General features: G+C 42.0%; 1 protein-coding gene across 7 annotated transcripts in view; it reads right to left on the bottom strand.

Annotated features, from left to right (window-relative positions):
* CTNNA2 (catenin alpha 2) overlaps positions 1 to 15,107 on the bottom strand; it is an 810,025-nt gene that overhangs the window by 484,969 nt on the left and 309,949 nt on the right. Inside the window, exon 8 of one of the 7 annotated variants that reach the window (XM_061583449.1) lies at positions 3,946 to 5,464. The exons of the other annotated variants lie outside the window; for them this stretch is intronic. Coding sequence (XP_061439433.1) covers positions 5,450 to 5,464 — 15 coding nt within the window. The 3' untranslated portion in view covers positions 3,946 to 5,449. Of the gene's footprint in view, positions 1 to 3,945; positions 5,465 to 15,107 lie in introns of those variants that run through there. 7 annotated transcript variants of the gene reach the window in all.

Below are 15,107 nucleotides of genomic sequence, written 5' to 3' on the forward strand. Positions count from 1 at the left end.
ATCTTTCACTAAAGATTTGGCACCAACAAAAGACCCTGGCTAGCTCTTGCAGATCATCCTGTTTTTAGTGGAACATTTTGCCTCCTAGTTCTCCATTATCATCAACACCACAGAGGGAGGCTAACTGTTACTCATCTTATACTTGATTCCTTTGCTACTCATCATGGATTTCTTAGTGAACAAAAGGATTTTTTTTAAAAAAAAAAAGAAATAGACTGGGACAGGAAAATGAAGTCAGCAAAGTGAACATGGCACTCAATCCAGGAGCCCGCAGTAAAGAACACACATTCTAACCTGCTAATGATCATGTCCCAACAAATATAAAAGAGCAGAAAATGTATAAAAACAGGTGAGATTAATGATTCTACCCACTGTTGTGACACAGATGCTGGAAATGGTACAGACACCAGGTGTTTGTAGCACATCTAGACAGGAATGAGTGGTCCTGCAGGCCTGGGTTTCGCATAGAATTAAGCCTCTATTCACCCCTGACTCTCCTGTGCTGCAGTATGCTCCCTGGCTCAGTAAACTAAAAGCCAAGGACCACCATGATATGGCTATATGACTACGTTCTGCCTCTACTGTTGAAGGCAGAATGCAGTTGTTGGGAATCACAGGTAAGGAGAGTTGCTGTTGCAACTCAGATTCTGCTTGCAGGTTTCCCATAGACATACCGTTGGCCACTATGAGTACAGGATGCTGGATCAGAAGGGCCCTTGGCCTGACCCAGCAGGACTCTTCTTATGTTTTTTTAAAAATAGGTAAAGGTGAATAGCATGTATACTATAGCATGAACCTGTGTGGTGTGCTCTCATGGTTTGGAGTGGATTATGGCACACTTACCAAAATATTGCCCAACACTGTATTAGCCATATAGATTGTCATCTAATACAGACACTTAAGGAGGACTCTCTCTAGTTTTATTTATTTATTTCATCTGTATCTCACTCTTCCTTCAACAAACTCAGAATGGGGTGTTTGACATTCCCAAGTGCTCTCCCAACCAGGTGTTGGATACTGCCAAACCTGCTCCATTTTATATATGAGACTTTATAAAGCAACTTCTAACCATTCTCTATGTACTCAAGGTTTCAATAAGGAGTAGCTAATCATGCATTCCCTTTCACAAAGAGCAGCTGAAATTGGACTTGAACAACCAGAACCATGATTTTCAAGGCCAGCATGAATTTCTAAAAAGTTCTATTCTACTTTATTCAATATACTCTCTCCTCTCACACAGCATGCCAACAATGTCCAATTGTCTGACATCCAAAGTTACTCCTGACCAACTTGGTTCATCTGTTTCTTTAAGCCCAGATGCCATGGTGGGTGGTTCCCACTGGGACTGGTGGGACGGAAGGCAGAGAACCCAACAGCAGGTGGAGCAACAGCCAATGACAGGCAGAGCTAACTAATTCTAGTTTTGTCTCCATCCTTCCTGATGAGTTCTACGAGGGGCAATACTGAGATTAAGGAGGAGGAAGCTGACAGCCAGGTTCACCTCCTGGACTAGCTGTAAGTGAGAAGGCAGGCAGGTGGGGGCTGGCTGAGGGCAGACTGAGGTTAGAGGGGCAGGGCCCCACTTGCCCTTATAAACCAGCTTCCGCTGCCAGATGACAACCATCAAAATGGCACGACTAAATGTTTTGCAGGCTGTAACTGGCCAAATACATTTCCTCCTCCCCTTTAGATGTATCTCAACTAACACATTCAGACACTGTCCATACTGTGAGTATTGTAGGTTTAGAGATACAATAGAACACCGTATTATTTAGGAAATTTATTTAGAATATATAGATATACTCACACACTGCCTGTAATGTAAAAGATATCTAGGTAGCATGCAAAAATAAAACACTACTGATATTCAGTATACTAAGAACAGAGCAATCCAACACAAACATTAGATACAAACAGATCTAGGATCTTGCAGTGATTTCAGCTATTTAGCTTTAGAAGCAGCAAAAGAACTTTTGAAAATAATGTAGATCTCAGGGCTGCTTCCTATTATGATTTAAAGTCATGGATGTCTAGTGAGTCAGTCTAAGTGCCAAGAAACATCTTGTGGAGTTGTCTTTCTAAACCAGTTATATAAATATATTAGGCTTTCAAAACAGTTTACGTTGAAGCTCTGTCTCATACAAGGCACTAATCTAGGGATGAAGAATCTGTGGCCCTCCAGATTTTGTTGGACTCCATCAGCCCCAACCAAAGCCCAGGAATTATGAGAGTTGTAGTCCAACATCTGGAGGACCACAGGTTTACCTTCTTCACACTAAGTAGTAAGCTAGGGTTGTGCCAAATATTTGCCCATGGGGGGAGGGGGGAGAAGAGAGATGAGGAACACTGACCTATTGTTTACCTTTATTGTGAGGTGTTTACTCCCTTTATTTGATCTGCAGTTTCAATTGTGGTTAGGGTTGCCAGGCTCAGGGCCTGAGACTGATCCTGTGTCTTTAGGAGAAGAGAAAGTCAGCCAAGTGCAGGTGTTCTGGCAACCCTGTAATGGGAAAAACCACAAGGTGGAATTCTCCCTTCCCCCTGCACAACTTTTAAAGATACAGAAGACCTCTTGGTTGCCAGGCCCAGCCTCCAAGAGGTCTTCTGTATCTTTAAAAGTTGTGCAGGGGGGAGAATTCCACCTTGTGGTTTTTCCCATTACAATGTTGCAAGAACACCTGCACTTGGCTGACTTTCTCTTCTCCTAAAGATACAGGATCAGGATCAGGATCAAGGCCCTGAGACTGGCAACCCTAATTGTGGCATTGTTTTTAACCTCAATAATCTACAGTAATGTTGTTGGTGTTTAAAGAGGACTGTTCCTGATAAAAGAAAAGGATCCAAGATCACATAAATGATGTGATGCTATGTGACACAGCCAAACAGATGGCTACATGACAATATCACAAGCCAAATCATTTCTGAGTGAACATTTTCACCTCATTTCACTGGTCTACTCAAACAAACAAGTGTTTGAAGTTGTTTTCCATGGAATACTTCTCTTCACATTTTAGCTGAGCCTTAAAGTAAACGTATCTAATTTATCTAGATCTTGGATGCCACGTTCCCACCAAATCTCAGCTATGTCCAATTGAGAAAAAGCAAGATATAACAGGCTTTTTAAACTTGTCCATTCTTTCTGTTTACAACTTTTTCATTTTTTTTCTTGCCACTTTAATGCATTGCAAAATTCTAGGGTATAGCACACAGCACTTGCCATGTGTGTGTGTGAGGGGCGGGATAACAGAAGTATTACTTTGTAGATTAATCCCAGAACATATATGAACCCCTACTAAGTCTGCATTTATCAATTAAACAATTCACTGCCTGATTAAAAGAAAAATGGTACTAGTATAAAGCACTACTGAAGCAAAGAAATAATGCTAAACAGATTGGAAGTTTTTAGATACTATCCACTGAAGTTTAGATGTTCTATTTGAAACTGTCCACAAGGACAAGAAAGGATGTTATCCACAAAATGGCTCCACTGTGCTGGTGCTTCCTCTCTCTCCGCCCTCACTCCCCTACATCACTGCAGAGAGGTGAGCTCCAGCAAAACTTCAGCTTCTGTGCAGCAAATTGTAAGCACCACCGTGAATCAACAGAGTTTTAGCAGCTCCAGGAGAAGAAGGCAGGAGCCACAGGCTTGTCACTCTTTGCTGGGGAAACTGTGTCTGCAGGTTTTATGGTTGTTGCATGGTTTTTGTGACATGCATGTCTGGGGGAGGGGGTTGCAGAGGTGGGGGTGAGCATTTGCTTTGCAGCCTGAAAATGTGTGGCTGTTACAGACTAAGCCCCAAATCACAAATATAATACATATGCAGAATTATTATGGGTGGAAAGGACCTTTGGAGAAAATAAATGCAGGTAACTATAAATGCTGTTCTTTTAAAGATGTTCCTTTTAATTTGAAGTTATTTCTTTTTTTTCTTTCCCCCCCCACCTTCAAGGTTGACTGTAATCCCCATGTGAAGACAAATTACTTTATTATCTTCAGAAAGTCTGCTGAAAAATCATTGGAATTTTTAGTCCTAGTTGCAGAAGATATTTCTTCCTTGACAAAGTACATCAATACCTGTCAATGCCATAAAGATTGAATACAAAGCCATTTATAGAACAAAAGAAACAAGGAAGATTTAGCCATGACATTCATTTAAAGTAAAACATCCCAATATCATAAGAGCTGTCAAAAGTTCACAGCTGAAAGTCTGTGTCTGCATTTGCTTTAATCAGGGGTCCACATATGTCAGCTTGGCTTATTAAACAACGGTTGTTTGTGGTCACTTTTAGTACCCTGCACATGTCCAAAATGGAAATGGAAATGGACTGCCTCCAAGTTGAGGGGCTTTTGTGGAAGGAGATTCAGGGTGAGTCTCCTTCTGACAAGCCAGCACAAAGGACGACAGAGACCCCAGATGATGGGCACTCAATATTTTCAAGCAGGTGATGGGATGTATCCATTGGTTATGCAGAATTCACTCGGCAGTAACAAGGAAGTGTTCAGTAACACAAGAAGTCTGATCTCAAAACGACATGGTACATTGACAATTATTTTTGTAACCTTCTGGAAAAATTGTGGGCATTACCTGTAACTGTTCTGTTACAGGGTGGGGAGCGAGTACATGTCAGCTGAGCGCCCTGAAGAGAGAGCGAACAGAAGGTCTCCTCCCTACTTCACATTCTTTTAAATTCATGGAAGGCTTAGGGGTGGGGCACTCGCCAATAACCAAAGTGGCAAAGGGATTTGTGGGGCCTTGTTAACGAATCCAAAATTGTCATCAACCAAAAACATTGTCCCATGTGAGACCAATTTTGAAAAATGAACATGTTTTAAATTGAAACTTTGCTGCTTCTATAGAGTCCACACGAATTTTGATACCAATCACAAATAGCTTTTTTTTTTAAAAAAAAAATCACTTCTAGAGTTCTGTTTGCACATCATCTAATCTATGTTGCCTTTTCCCCCTTTTTGTCTGCTTCTCACAGCGAGGCTGAAATGTTTAGTAACTAATGGCAAAAGGTCTTATCTGTCAGGACCAGCTTCCACCCTGAAATGGGGAAGAGAGTGTCCTAATAATGTCTCTGGCTGTGGAATTTGTGGATGCAAGATGTGCTAAGACAATCCCACTGCACCCAAATAAAGTTGGATCAACACTCTGCCCTTCATTATTTGACAAAACTGAGAGCTCTGTGCACATCTGTGACCTTCTACTTAGAAGCAAACACACACATCAAGTGTCCACTATTCCCATTTCAGAAAACAGTCCTGGCATCTTTGCCCTTTTGTTTTCCCCAGAAATGTTCCTTTTCAGAAGGCACCCTTGTGTTTTGTCTTCTAAAAAGTTTAATTTATTTCAGAATCCTGTCCTCGAAGTGCTTCTGAGAGCAGTCCTGCTGGCAGATGTTCTAACAGCTGGGAACCCATCTTTGCAGCCATCACTCCATGTTCCTAACCTGCACAAGCCTGTGAAGAAACCATTTATTATTACTTAAGGTAAAAGGATAACTGGTTAGACATATGATCATACTATGAATGAGCTATGCTGTTTACGAAAGTTAAATACCTGTGCTTGATATTAAACAGGAGGCAAAAACATATGTGATTTGGCCTCAGGCCCCTGCAAAGGTTCAAGTGTTTGAGGCCTGACTGCCAACAGACACCTAAGGATGGAAGCACATTTGGCAGTTAAAGGTACTGAAAGTAAATGCCACTAATGATCGGTGGCATTAGAAGCAGCCAATCCAATTGGCGTCCTGAGGGTCACTCTAAAAACTCTGATTGGTCCTTGGGTAAAGGCCAATAGAAGGGGGGTCCTGCAAGGGGTCCACATGTTATTGGCCAGAAGCTATGGACAGCATAGAATAAAAGTCCAGACAAAGTGCTGTAAGGAGTTTGGTTGAAGCTGGAGTCAGGCAGAGAAGAGCCTAAGAAAGGAAAACAGAAAGCTAGAGAAAGCAGGAAGAGTTACAGAAGGAGAGGCAGTGTTGAGCCTGAGAGGAGGCTCACACCCTGAAGGAAGCTTAGAAGATGAAGGACTAGAACCTTTCTCTTCTCTGAGGCATTTTAATTCCTGTTAATTCTAAATTATTATCTTTTGATTTTAGACTGTACAGTTTTGTGTACAGTTTTGTGTTATTTTTATTGTATTTTTAATGTTCACCGCCCAGAGAGCTGTTGCTAGCCGGGCGGTATATAAGCTTAATTAATTAAATAAATAAATAAATAGAAAGATAGCAGCTGGTGACAGAGAGTTCCAAAAGAGCTGTGCTTAAGAAAACAGAAAGGCTTCAGCACAAAGGTAGCTGGAAACCTAATGCCAAAGTCTTCAGGGTGGTGGTCCTGAACCAGGTGAAAGCTTTTCTCCAGAAAGAAGTCCTCATTGCAGCTGAACATCCATCAGGCCATGAGAAGCACTGTAACAAAGAACTGCGTCAACTATGAACCATAAAAACAGAACAAGTAGCTATTACAAGAATAGCTTATTGCAAGTATGACACATCACAAAAGATTTATGAGATTTTCACATGTCATCCATCTGACAAATGTTTCAGAAAGAGGAATATGTAAAATAAACTACTCTGGGCATATTGGTATTTCTGCAATCTCACAAGGGAAAATTATTGGGGGGGTCATGAATCATAATTCAAAATGATGCTTTTCACAGCTCTTGTGAGCTTAACACAATGAAAAGGAAGGAGGGATGGTTTGGATTTATGGATCTAAAATTCTCCTTCTGTTCAGAGACCAATTACTAAATTTTGTCTACCGTTGAGACTCTTGAACTTTGTTATGAAAGTTCTATACATGAAGAAAACAAGTATATGATTTAGACTATCTAAAGGAGGACTTCATTTTCACCATGCTGTTCAAGTGCTAAAATCTGACATCATCAGAAGTCTGCTTTCCAGTAGGAGGAAGGTATCCTCAGAAAGCTACTAACAGTATCCCTCTGGACCATGGTTCACATGGTTTGGTTTGCAAATATAAGTGGTCTGACTACCAACTGATCATAGACATGAACTACACCATATCTGGGGTTGAAGGCATGGACTGCCCGCTTCTATCCTTCCTATGACCATAAGCATTTCTCAGTACCTGGTTCACTTCAGACTCTAGAACAGCCTTTCCCAACCAGTGTGCCTCCTGATGTTGTTGCACCACAACTCCCATCAGCCTCAGCCAGCATTGTCAATGGTCAGGAAGATGGGAGTTGTGGTCTAACAACATCTGGAGGCACACTGGTTGGGAAAGGCTGCTCTAGAAGGAAGGGTCAAGTTGAGGGTCAAGTATGCAGAGTAGCTTAAATTTGAGTTGGTTTTTAGAAGGGATATGTGCAAGGGGAGAAGAAAAGGAACAATATATTATAAATTGTCCCAAGCCCATAGGAAAGGGTGAGCTGTAGATTTAAGTAAAACAGAGAAACAAAGCAGTATTTATCCACCGATAAAAAAGACCTTTTTTTTTATACATTTGAGCTGTATGATATAGTTCATAGTTGCTGTACTGAAGCAAGTGCCACACAGAACAATGGTGAGATATTGGCATCCATGGAAGACATAGGTATTTGCAAGTCAGGCTAGCACTACTTTTTGATATTTGGGGACAGTTGTATGCATGTGTTAGTAGGAGGCTGAAAATTCCAGTACAATTCCTTCTTATATTCCTTATGATGTATTTTACAATTTCCCTTCCATGGAACTGCTGAGACCAACTGTATTTTGTAGCACTTTTTTTGACAGAAGCAAGCAAACATCCAGGCAAGACCAGATTAATAGCAACTTTGTTCCAATTCCCAGAAACTTCTTATTTGAAAATGGCTTAATTACAGCCCTTCACAGGTCTAATTTATAAGGACACAATATTTATCCATGTACATGTTCTGTGTCCACTCCAACATATGTAAATGCACTTATCATGCGTGCTAGCCCATTCCACTACAACATAAGCATACCTGGCATGCTAATACTATACAACGGGGTGTCAACACTACCAATGAATATAGCTGGCCAACATACATAGTAAATGCATTTAAACACTTACATTGTGTTTTTACCAATGGCCTGGATTAAAAACAAACTGGTCTCCATATACACACTTCCAGAATAGGTCTGGGTTGACATGTTTTAGCTCCTACAAAGAGGCACAATTTGCATTCCAAGTGCCTGGATCAGCCAATTCCTCATTGTCCCCCATCTAGTAATACTATGCCTGAAAGAGCCATTTCTTCAGTGTACATTACACAGCAGAATGGTTCATCTTCTGTGATCTGCAAAAATATATTGAGCAGTCACTGTTGGCATTCACTGGGATGAAAAGGAAATGGACTGCCTTCAAGTCGACCCCGACTTATGGCTACCCTATGAATAGGGTTTTCATGGTAAGCGGCATTCAGAGGGGGTTTCCCATTGCCTCCCTCTGACGCTAGTCCTCCCCAGCTGGCTAGGGACTGCTCAGCTTGCCACAGCCGCACAAGCCAGCCCCTTCCTTGTCCGCAACTGCCAGCTGGGGGGCAACTGGGCTTCTTGGGACTATGCAGCTGGCCGATGGCAGCACAGGTGACAAGGCATGTAACCCCTGAGCCACTCCCTGTGGGGGTGATCTTTAGCTGGCCCTTGACACCCAGGAGACACTAGCGGGGATTTGAACTCACAGACTCTGGACTCCCAGCCAGGCTCTCCTCTGCACTGTGCTAAAAACTTGCCAGCTAATTAACAATGCAATCCTCTACATATACTACGTTCCACTGAGTCTACTGGGGCTTACTCCTAGGTAAGTGTGGACAGCATTGGCGCCTATAAGGTTTTTATCTAGATCACAAGAGGCTAACCTGTAGCCCTCTGGATATTGTTGAACTACAACTCCCGCCATCCATGAACATTGGCTAGGGTGTAATATCTTCAGCTGCAGCCAATTCAGAGGCTAAATGCACTGGGGCAGGATCCTCAATTAAATCAAAGCAATTGCTATTAAAATCCAGGGTCCAATCCAGAGTAGTGACAGGGAGGTATGTAGATTTGGTGAGGTCTCTTTAATCTATCTTGGATAAGAAGAACTGAGTAATTTTTGTTTGATGTTCATGTACATTTAAGGGAGCCTCTCCCACAAAAGAGGCAGTGCCTAGGTCTCTATAACCCCTTCTTGTGAGGACCATTACACAAGAATGCGTCCCAGTTGCAGTAAAAGGAAAAAAGGAAAAGGAAAAGAAAAAGAAGGGTTCTCGGCCTTGACAAAAATACAACTTTGTTTTAGTCAAAGCCGTCCTGTTTACATGCAAGCTGGGGGGCCAACGGGACCCATATCTTCTCTCTGGGCTGCTCTTCTGGGTTTACAAAAACAAAATATCTCATCCAAACGCCTTCTAAAGCTTGGATATTCACCCAGGGTAGTCAGTCTTATCCGTCTTATCAGGCAACTCCCCCTCACAACTGTAAGATCTAGCAATAAGAAATGAAAGGCTTAAAAGCCTTGAAGGATGGAACAATTAACTCCTGGAGTCCGATAGAATTAAATAAATGGTTAAAATATCAAAGGATAACAAAGGGTGCAAATGATAAAAGGATATAACGTTTAAAATATTTAAAACAAACAACGGAGATAAAAGCAAACTACTTCCCGTACCGCCATCTTTCTCCACAGGAAGCAGCCATTGGCTCGGGTGGCTGCAGCTAAAGGGTGCGCCACCGAAAAGGCCATGTCTCACGTCCCAGCCAAGTACACCTCTGAACTCATTAGAATGTAGAGCAAGGCTATAGATAATTCATGTAGCCTGTGGGCAGATTCACACAGGAAGAAGTGGTCCTTCAAATATCCCAGTCCCAGCTCATTTAGGGTTTTATAAGAAATAACTAACACTTTGAACTGGGACTGCCAGTTGGATGTTTAATGGCGCCGGATGAGTTTTTCAATCTATCCCAGACCCCGGCCAAACTTTGTTTAAGTTTTCAGTAAGAGATCAGAGGGCCGAATCTATTGCAAACGGTCTGGCAAAAGCTCCTTTTGCTTCCACCTTCAATCACTCTCCCCTGATGAAAAGGGAGGCAGCATGTGGTTTAATAACTGAACTGAGCTGAGAAACCCAGTGGAAGCAGATGGAGATTAAATAAAAATAGAGTAACATGCTCTGAATGGTGAGCCCAGGAAACCACCCTGCCTGCCACATTTTGCACCAGCTGCAGTTCTGAACATACATGTAGCCAGATCTGTTTCATCCTGGAAAGGGCATGTTTTCATGTTTTTGTATAAGTACTTTAAATAAAAAGCATTCTGGAGCCCACTCAGAGAAAAGTTTTCAAATGTTTGGATTAGGAAAATCCTGGGCTTAAAGAATGGCAGACAGTGCAGACATAATGTTGTGGAGGACTTTGGGCAGCAGAGGGGACAACTGTGGAAATTTGCAAATGCAAGGACAGAACTGGGGACAAAGCACAAACAATCCCCAAGCTGGCTTTCAATTACTTAATCATGACTAAGAACCAACTAGCATTATACCTGCAACATCCCTAAAAGTATTCTTTCTGCCAGTAAAGAAACTTAGCTAACGCAAATGGAAATGTTTTACAAATGAAAAAACATAAACACATACTAAAAGACGCACAATCTAGACCCAGCTAAACCCTGTTTATGCCCAGGATTAAGCAAAACAAAATATTTTATAACTCTCAGCTCAGTTTAATTCCAAATGTCGCACTGCAACTGCCAATTCAAAAATGCAGATGGCAGAACACAAAGTTAAATATCACGAGAAAAGAAAGTGTGAGGGAGTGGGCGGTATTTCACCAGAGCTGAAGAAAAGGTGAAAGTGGATCCAAGTTTCGGAGCTCAGCATTAATCACAAAGCAGCACGCAGAGAAGCAATAGGGATGGCAACAAGATTAACACTTTCATTAAATTCCAAAATCCATTATCACAAAATAGCATGCAAGTTTTTGAGTTCTCCAGGACTCTTCAGCAGGAAAGATGGTAAGCAGAGTTATGGGAGTAGGAGTGGGAGGGGTGAGGAGGGAGGACTGGCTGATGTTGAAGCCATGGGGTCTGCATATAGTCGCAGTCTTAAGATGCAATGGGAAAAAGAGAAAGCAGGAAACTGTTTAGGTCCTATGCGGGTATCAGGCTGCATCAAGGCCTGCTAGGAGCATCACTGAAAAGACAAGAACTGGCTGTTACTCGGCTCTGTCTCTATCTCAATAACAGCCAGTTCTTGTGTTTTTAAGACGAAGAATCTGCCATTTTTATGCTTCTTTTTCCCAGAAGGCTTTGGTGCCATCCGACACCTGCACAGCACTTGAACACCCTGATTTGAATATCTGCAACCTCCTTTCTCTTTCCATCTTAAGAATGTGACCAGACACTAGGCTTCATGGCTTCCAACATGAACTTTATTTTCTTCTCCCCACCTTCACACCTCTGTTGTGCTTACCATTTAGTCTGATGAAGAGCTCTGCAGACCTTGAAAACTTGCACAATATTTTCTGATATTTTGGTTAGCCTAATACAGCTATGACCCTAATACGGATTTTGGAATTCTCTTATGGGCCAACATAAGAGGCTTGATGGCAGCAGCACTCATCATGAGAACACCACCACAACTTGATATCACAATGAAAGGTGACCAGTACTATGTTCATGGTATACTCAACAAAATAATTTTAGATTATGCACATGGGCAAAGGTATGTGCGCAGCAATTATTTTCTCTCTCCATTTCATTCACTACAAGTATTGTATAATCAATTCAAATTGTCAGACATGTGCCAACACGTGATCTCAGGAGAGTTCAACCAAGCCACACATAGAGTTTTGGACAAAGAAAGTGAAGTAACTTTTGAGGGCATCGAATCCAACCACCTGTTCAATGCAAGATCTGCAATGCAGGATGCAATTACAGCATCCCTGACAGATGGCTCTCCAGCTTCTGCTCAAATACCAGCAAAGAAGAACCCACCACCTCCCAAGGCAATCTGTTCCCCTGTTGAGCAGCTTTTACCATTATAAAGTTCTTCCTAATATTTAGCTGAAATCTGGTTCCATGCAATTTCCACCCTGTCCATCTTCTGCATGTCAGCCCATCAGATATTTGGAGACCGCTGTCATGTCTCCTTTTAACCTCTTCTCTAGGCTAAGACCCAGCTCTTTCAACCACTCCTCATAGGATATGGTTTACATACCTGGTTACCCTCCTCTGAATGTGACCTGATTAGTGCAGAATAAAGTGGAACTATTACTTCCTTTGATCTGGACACTGTGATTTCATTTATGCAGCTTAAGGTTGTACTAGCCTTTTTAGTGGGTGTATCATACTGGTGGCTCATATCGTGAACCATTAGGATCATTTTCACATTCATTTCTGCCAAGCCAGGTCTCATAAGAACATAAGAAGAGCCTGCTGGATCAGGCCAGTGGCCCATCTAGTCCAGCATCCTGTTCTCACAGTGGCCAACCAGGTGCCTGGGGGAAGCCCGCAAGTAGGACCTGAGTGCAAGAACACTCTCCCCTCCTGAGGCTTCCGGCAACTGGTTTTCAGAAGCATGCTGCCTCTGACTAGGGTGGCACAGCACAGCCATAATGGCTAGTAGCCATTGATAGCCCTGTCCTCCATGAATTTGTCTAATCTTCTTTTAAAGCCATCCAAGCTGGTGGCCATTACTGCATCTTGTGGGAGCAAATTCCATAGTTTAACTATGCGCTGAGTAAAGAAGTCTCCCTCATCCTATAGTCCATTTGATTTGATTTGAAAAAAAAGGGGGGGGGGAAAGGTAAGACTTTACATATCTCACTACTGAATTTCATCCTTTTGGTCACAGCTCAGTGTTCCAGCCTGTCAACATCTTTGGAAACTCTGTCTTCTATGGTGTTAGATATCCCTCCCAACTTTGTGTCATCTACAAATCTGATAAGCATCCTCTCTGCATCTTCACTGAAGTCATTGATTAAAATGGTGAATAGAACAGAGCCCGCTGCAGAGCCCCAGTCACTCCACTCAAGATTCCTCTCCAGTTCGACAGAGCTTTTTGAGCCCAGTTTGAAAGAGGTCCACAGCCTTTAATATGCACTCATTTGGTATAATTGTTCAACCAGCTGTAGATCCACCTAACAGTAGTATTGTCCAGCCCATATTTTACCACCTTGTCAACACCTTGTCACCTTGACAAGACCTTGTCAAATGTTTTGCTGGACTCAAGATGAACTAGGTCCATGGCATTCCCATGTTCTGCCTGTCTAATAACTTAATCGTAATAAGCCACAGTCAGGGCCAACGAGCAGTGAAATGAATACCAAGTTTCTAAGTATGTTCATTGTTGTTACTTATAACCATCAGGCTAGTGAGAAGATGAACCATCCATTCATGGTCAATCATTTCACTGCAATGCCTGAATTGTGAAGGTGGAAAATATAGTTTCATAACAGTGAAAACATTAGCTTGGCCAATAAATTGGCTACTTAGGTGGTTCAGCATTCACATCTTCCCTCATAATTGCATCTTACTACTTTCAAAATAATCTTCCAACATTATCTGAAATTGAGGGAGGGGGTTATATAATATTCATCTTGTCGCCATGGGCTCCTTCTGGGAGAAGGGTGGTATATTAATTAATTAATTAATTAAATTACACCGACTGCATAGAGCCTAAAGATCCCAAGCAGCTATGGTGCGAGAGCCAATTCTATAGCCTTATTAAGACAGAACGCTGGCACAAGGTTGCCAATTCCTTGTGTGATGGCATCACACAACAGTAACAAATGTAACCACGAGCACAGCAGCCACAAAAGTGGTGGAATGAATTGGTGGCAAGCATGAGATTCACTTGGCTCTCACCTGGGCTGTCACTCCAGTGGGAGATCCATAGAAGTAGAAATATAAATTTTTACCTCTGAAAAGTAGGGATTGACATGTCTAGCCATGCCAGTGTATAGCCCTGCTGCTGCAGAGTCCTCCTGTACTGCATTTGTGTACTGACTCTTCACCAAACTTTTTGGAGCATTGTAAAACCCTTCCCCATTACATACAGTACACTTAAATGGGGGGGGGGGCACAGGCAACAAGACATAAAGAAAAAATAAGGGGACCTTTTCATTGTGCTTTTGTTTCTGCCTACTTCTTTTCTTCTCTCAGTCATGGGTGGGATGCAAAGGAATAAAGTTGGAGAGCTACCAACTCTATAGATTACTTTTTTTCCCCTTCCAGGTTCAAGGCTAGCCAAAGACCTAATTTCCCCCCCAGTATTTCTCTGCCTCCCTACTCTATGCCCCAGAGCAACAAACTAAACCTCCTGTTACCCCATTTCAATATCTGACTACAAATTCCACCTTTAAATGAAGCAGCTTCCCACCTTTCGTGCCCTAAGGTGTACCACATCTGCCATCCGTGTTTGCTTGCCTCGTGACATATCTTCCTACATCTCTGCCCTGCACGGTATGTGAAACTTGAGCTATTTTGCAGTACCTAGGATGTAAGAAAATAGATCATTTTGACAGTAATACATGACAGAAGTATTACTCTGAATCTTTCCATGCTTGCCTGATAAAGGAGTCATCAGCCCCAAATTCTACTGCCAAGTTAAAGCCAGGGCTGGCGTAACACAGTAAGCAAGGTAAGCATGGCAGGAGGGCGCCCCTAAGCCCAGAAACTTTTTTAAAAACACCTGGAAAAATTAATAATAAATTACTAACATTTGAATTGAAAAATGAACACAAAAAATTATAAAAGGTAAGGGCGCCAATTTATAATTTGCAGGGGGGCGCAAAACACACCAGCGCCGGCCCTGGTTAAAGCCCAGCGCAAACAAGCTAAAATCTTTTGGAGATAAGCTCAGAAAACATCCATGCAGCATACTGCAGAAAGAACACAGTTCCTGAGAGCAATTTGGTAACATGTGCCTCTGAGCATATGGTAAGTAGTGGCAAATCAGCCCAAATAACAGAAACAAGATATGTGCTGTGCTGATCTTGTTTTAGCAGGGAGGAAGCAACAATATTAAGACAGTTAATATAATTCAGATATTCACTTTAAATGTTTGATTTATTTGCAATTTCAGTGAAGTTTCCTATAATAAATTATTTTCATTTGCTTCTCTTTCTGTGAATATGTGAAGTATGCCAACACTTTACAT

The sequence above is a fragment of the Rhineura floridana genome, chromosome 9, assembly GCF_030035675.1.
Source record: "Rhineura floridana isolate rRhiFlo1 chromosome 9, rRhiFlo1.hap2, whole genome shotgun sequence".
NCBI lineage: Eukaryota > Metazoa > Chordata > Lepidosauria > Squamata > Rhineuridae > Rhineura > Rhineura floridana.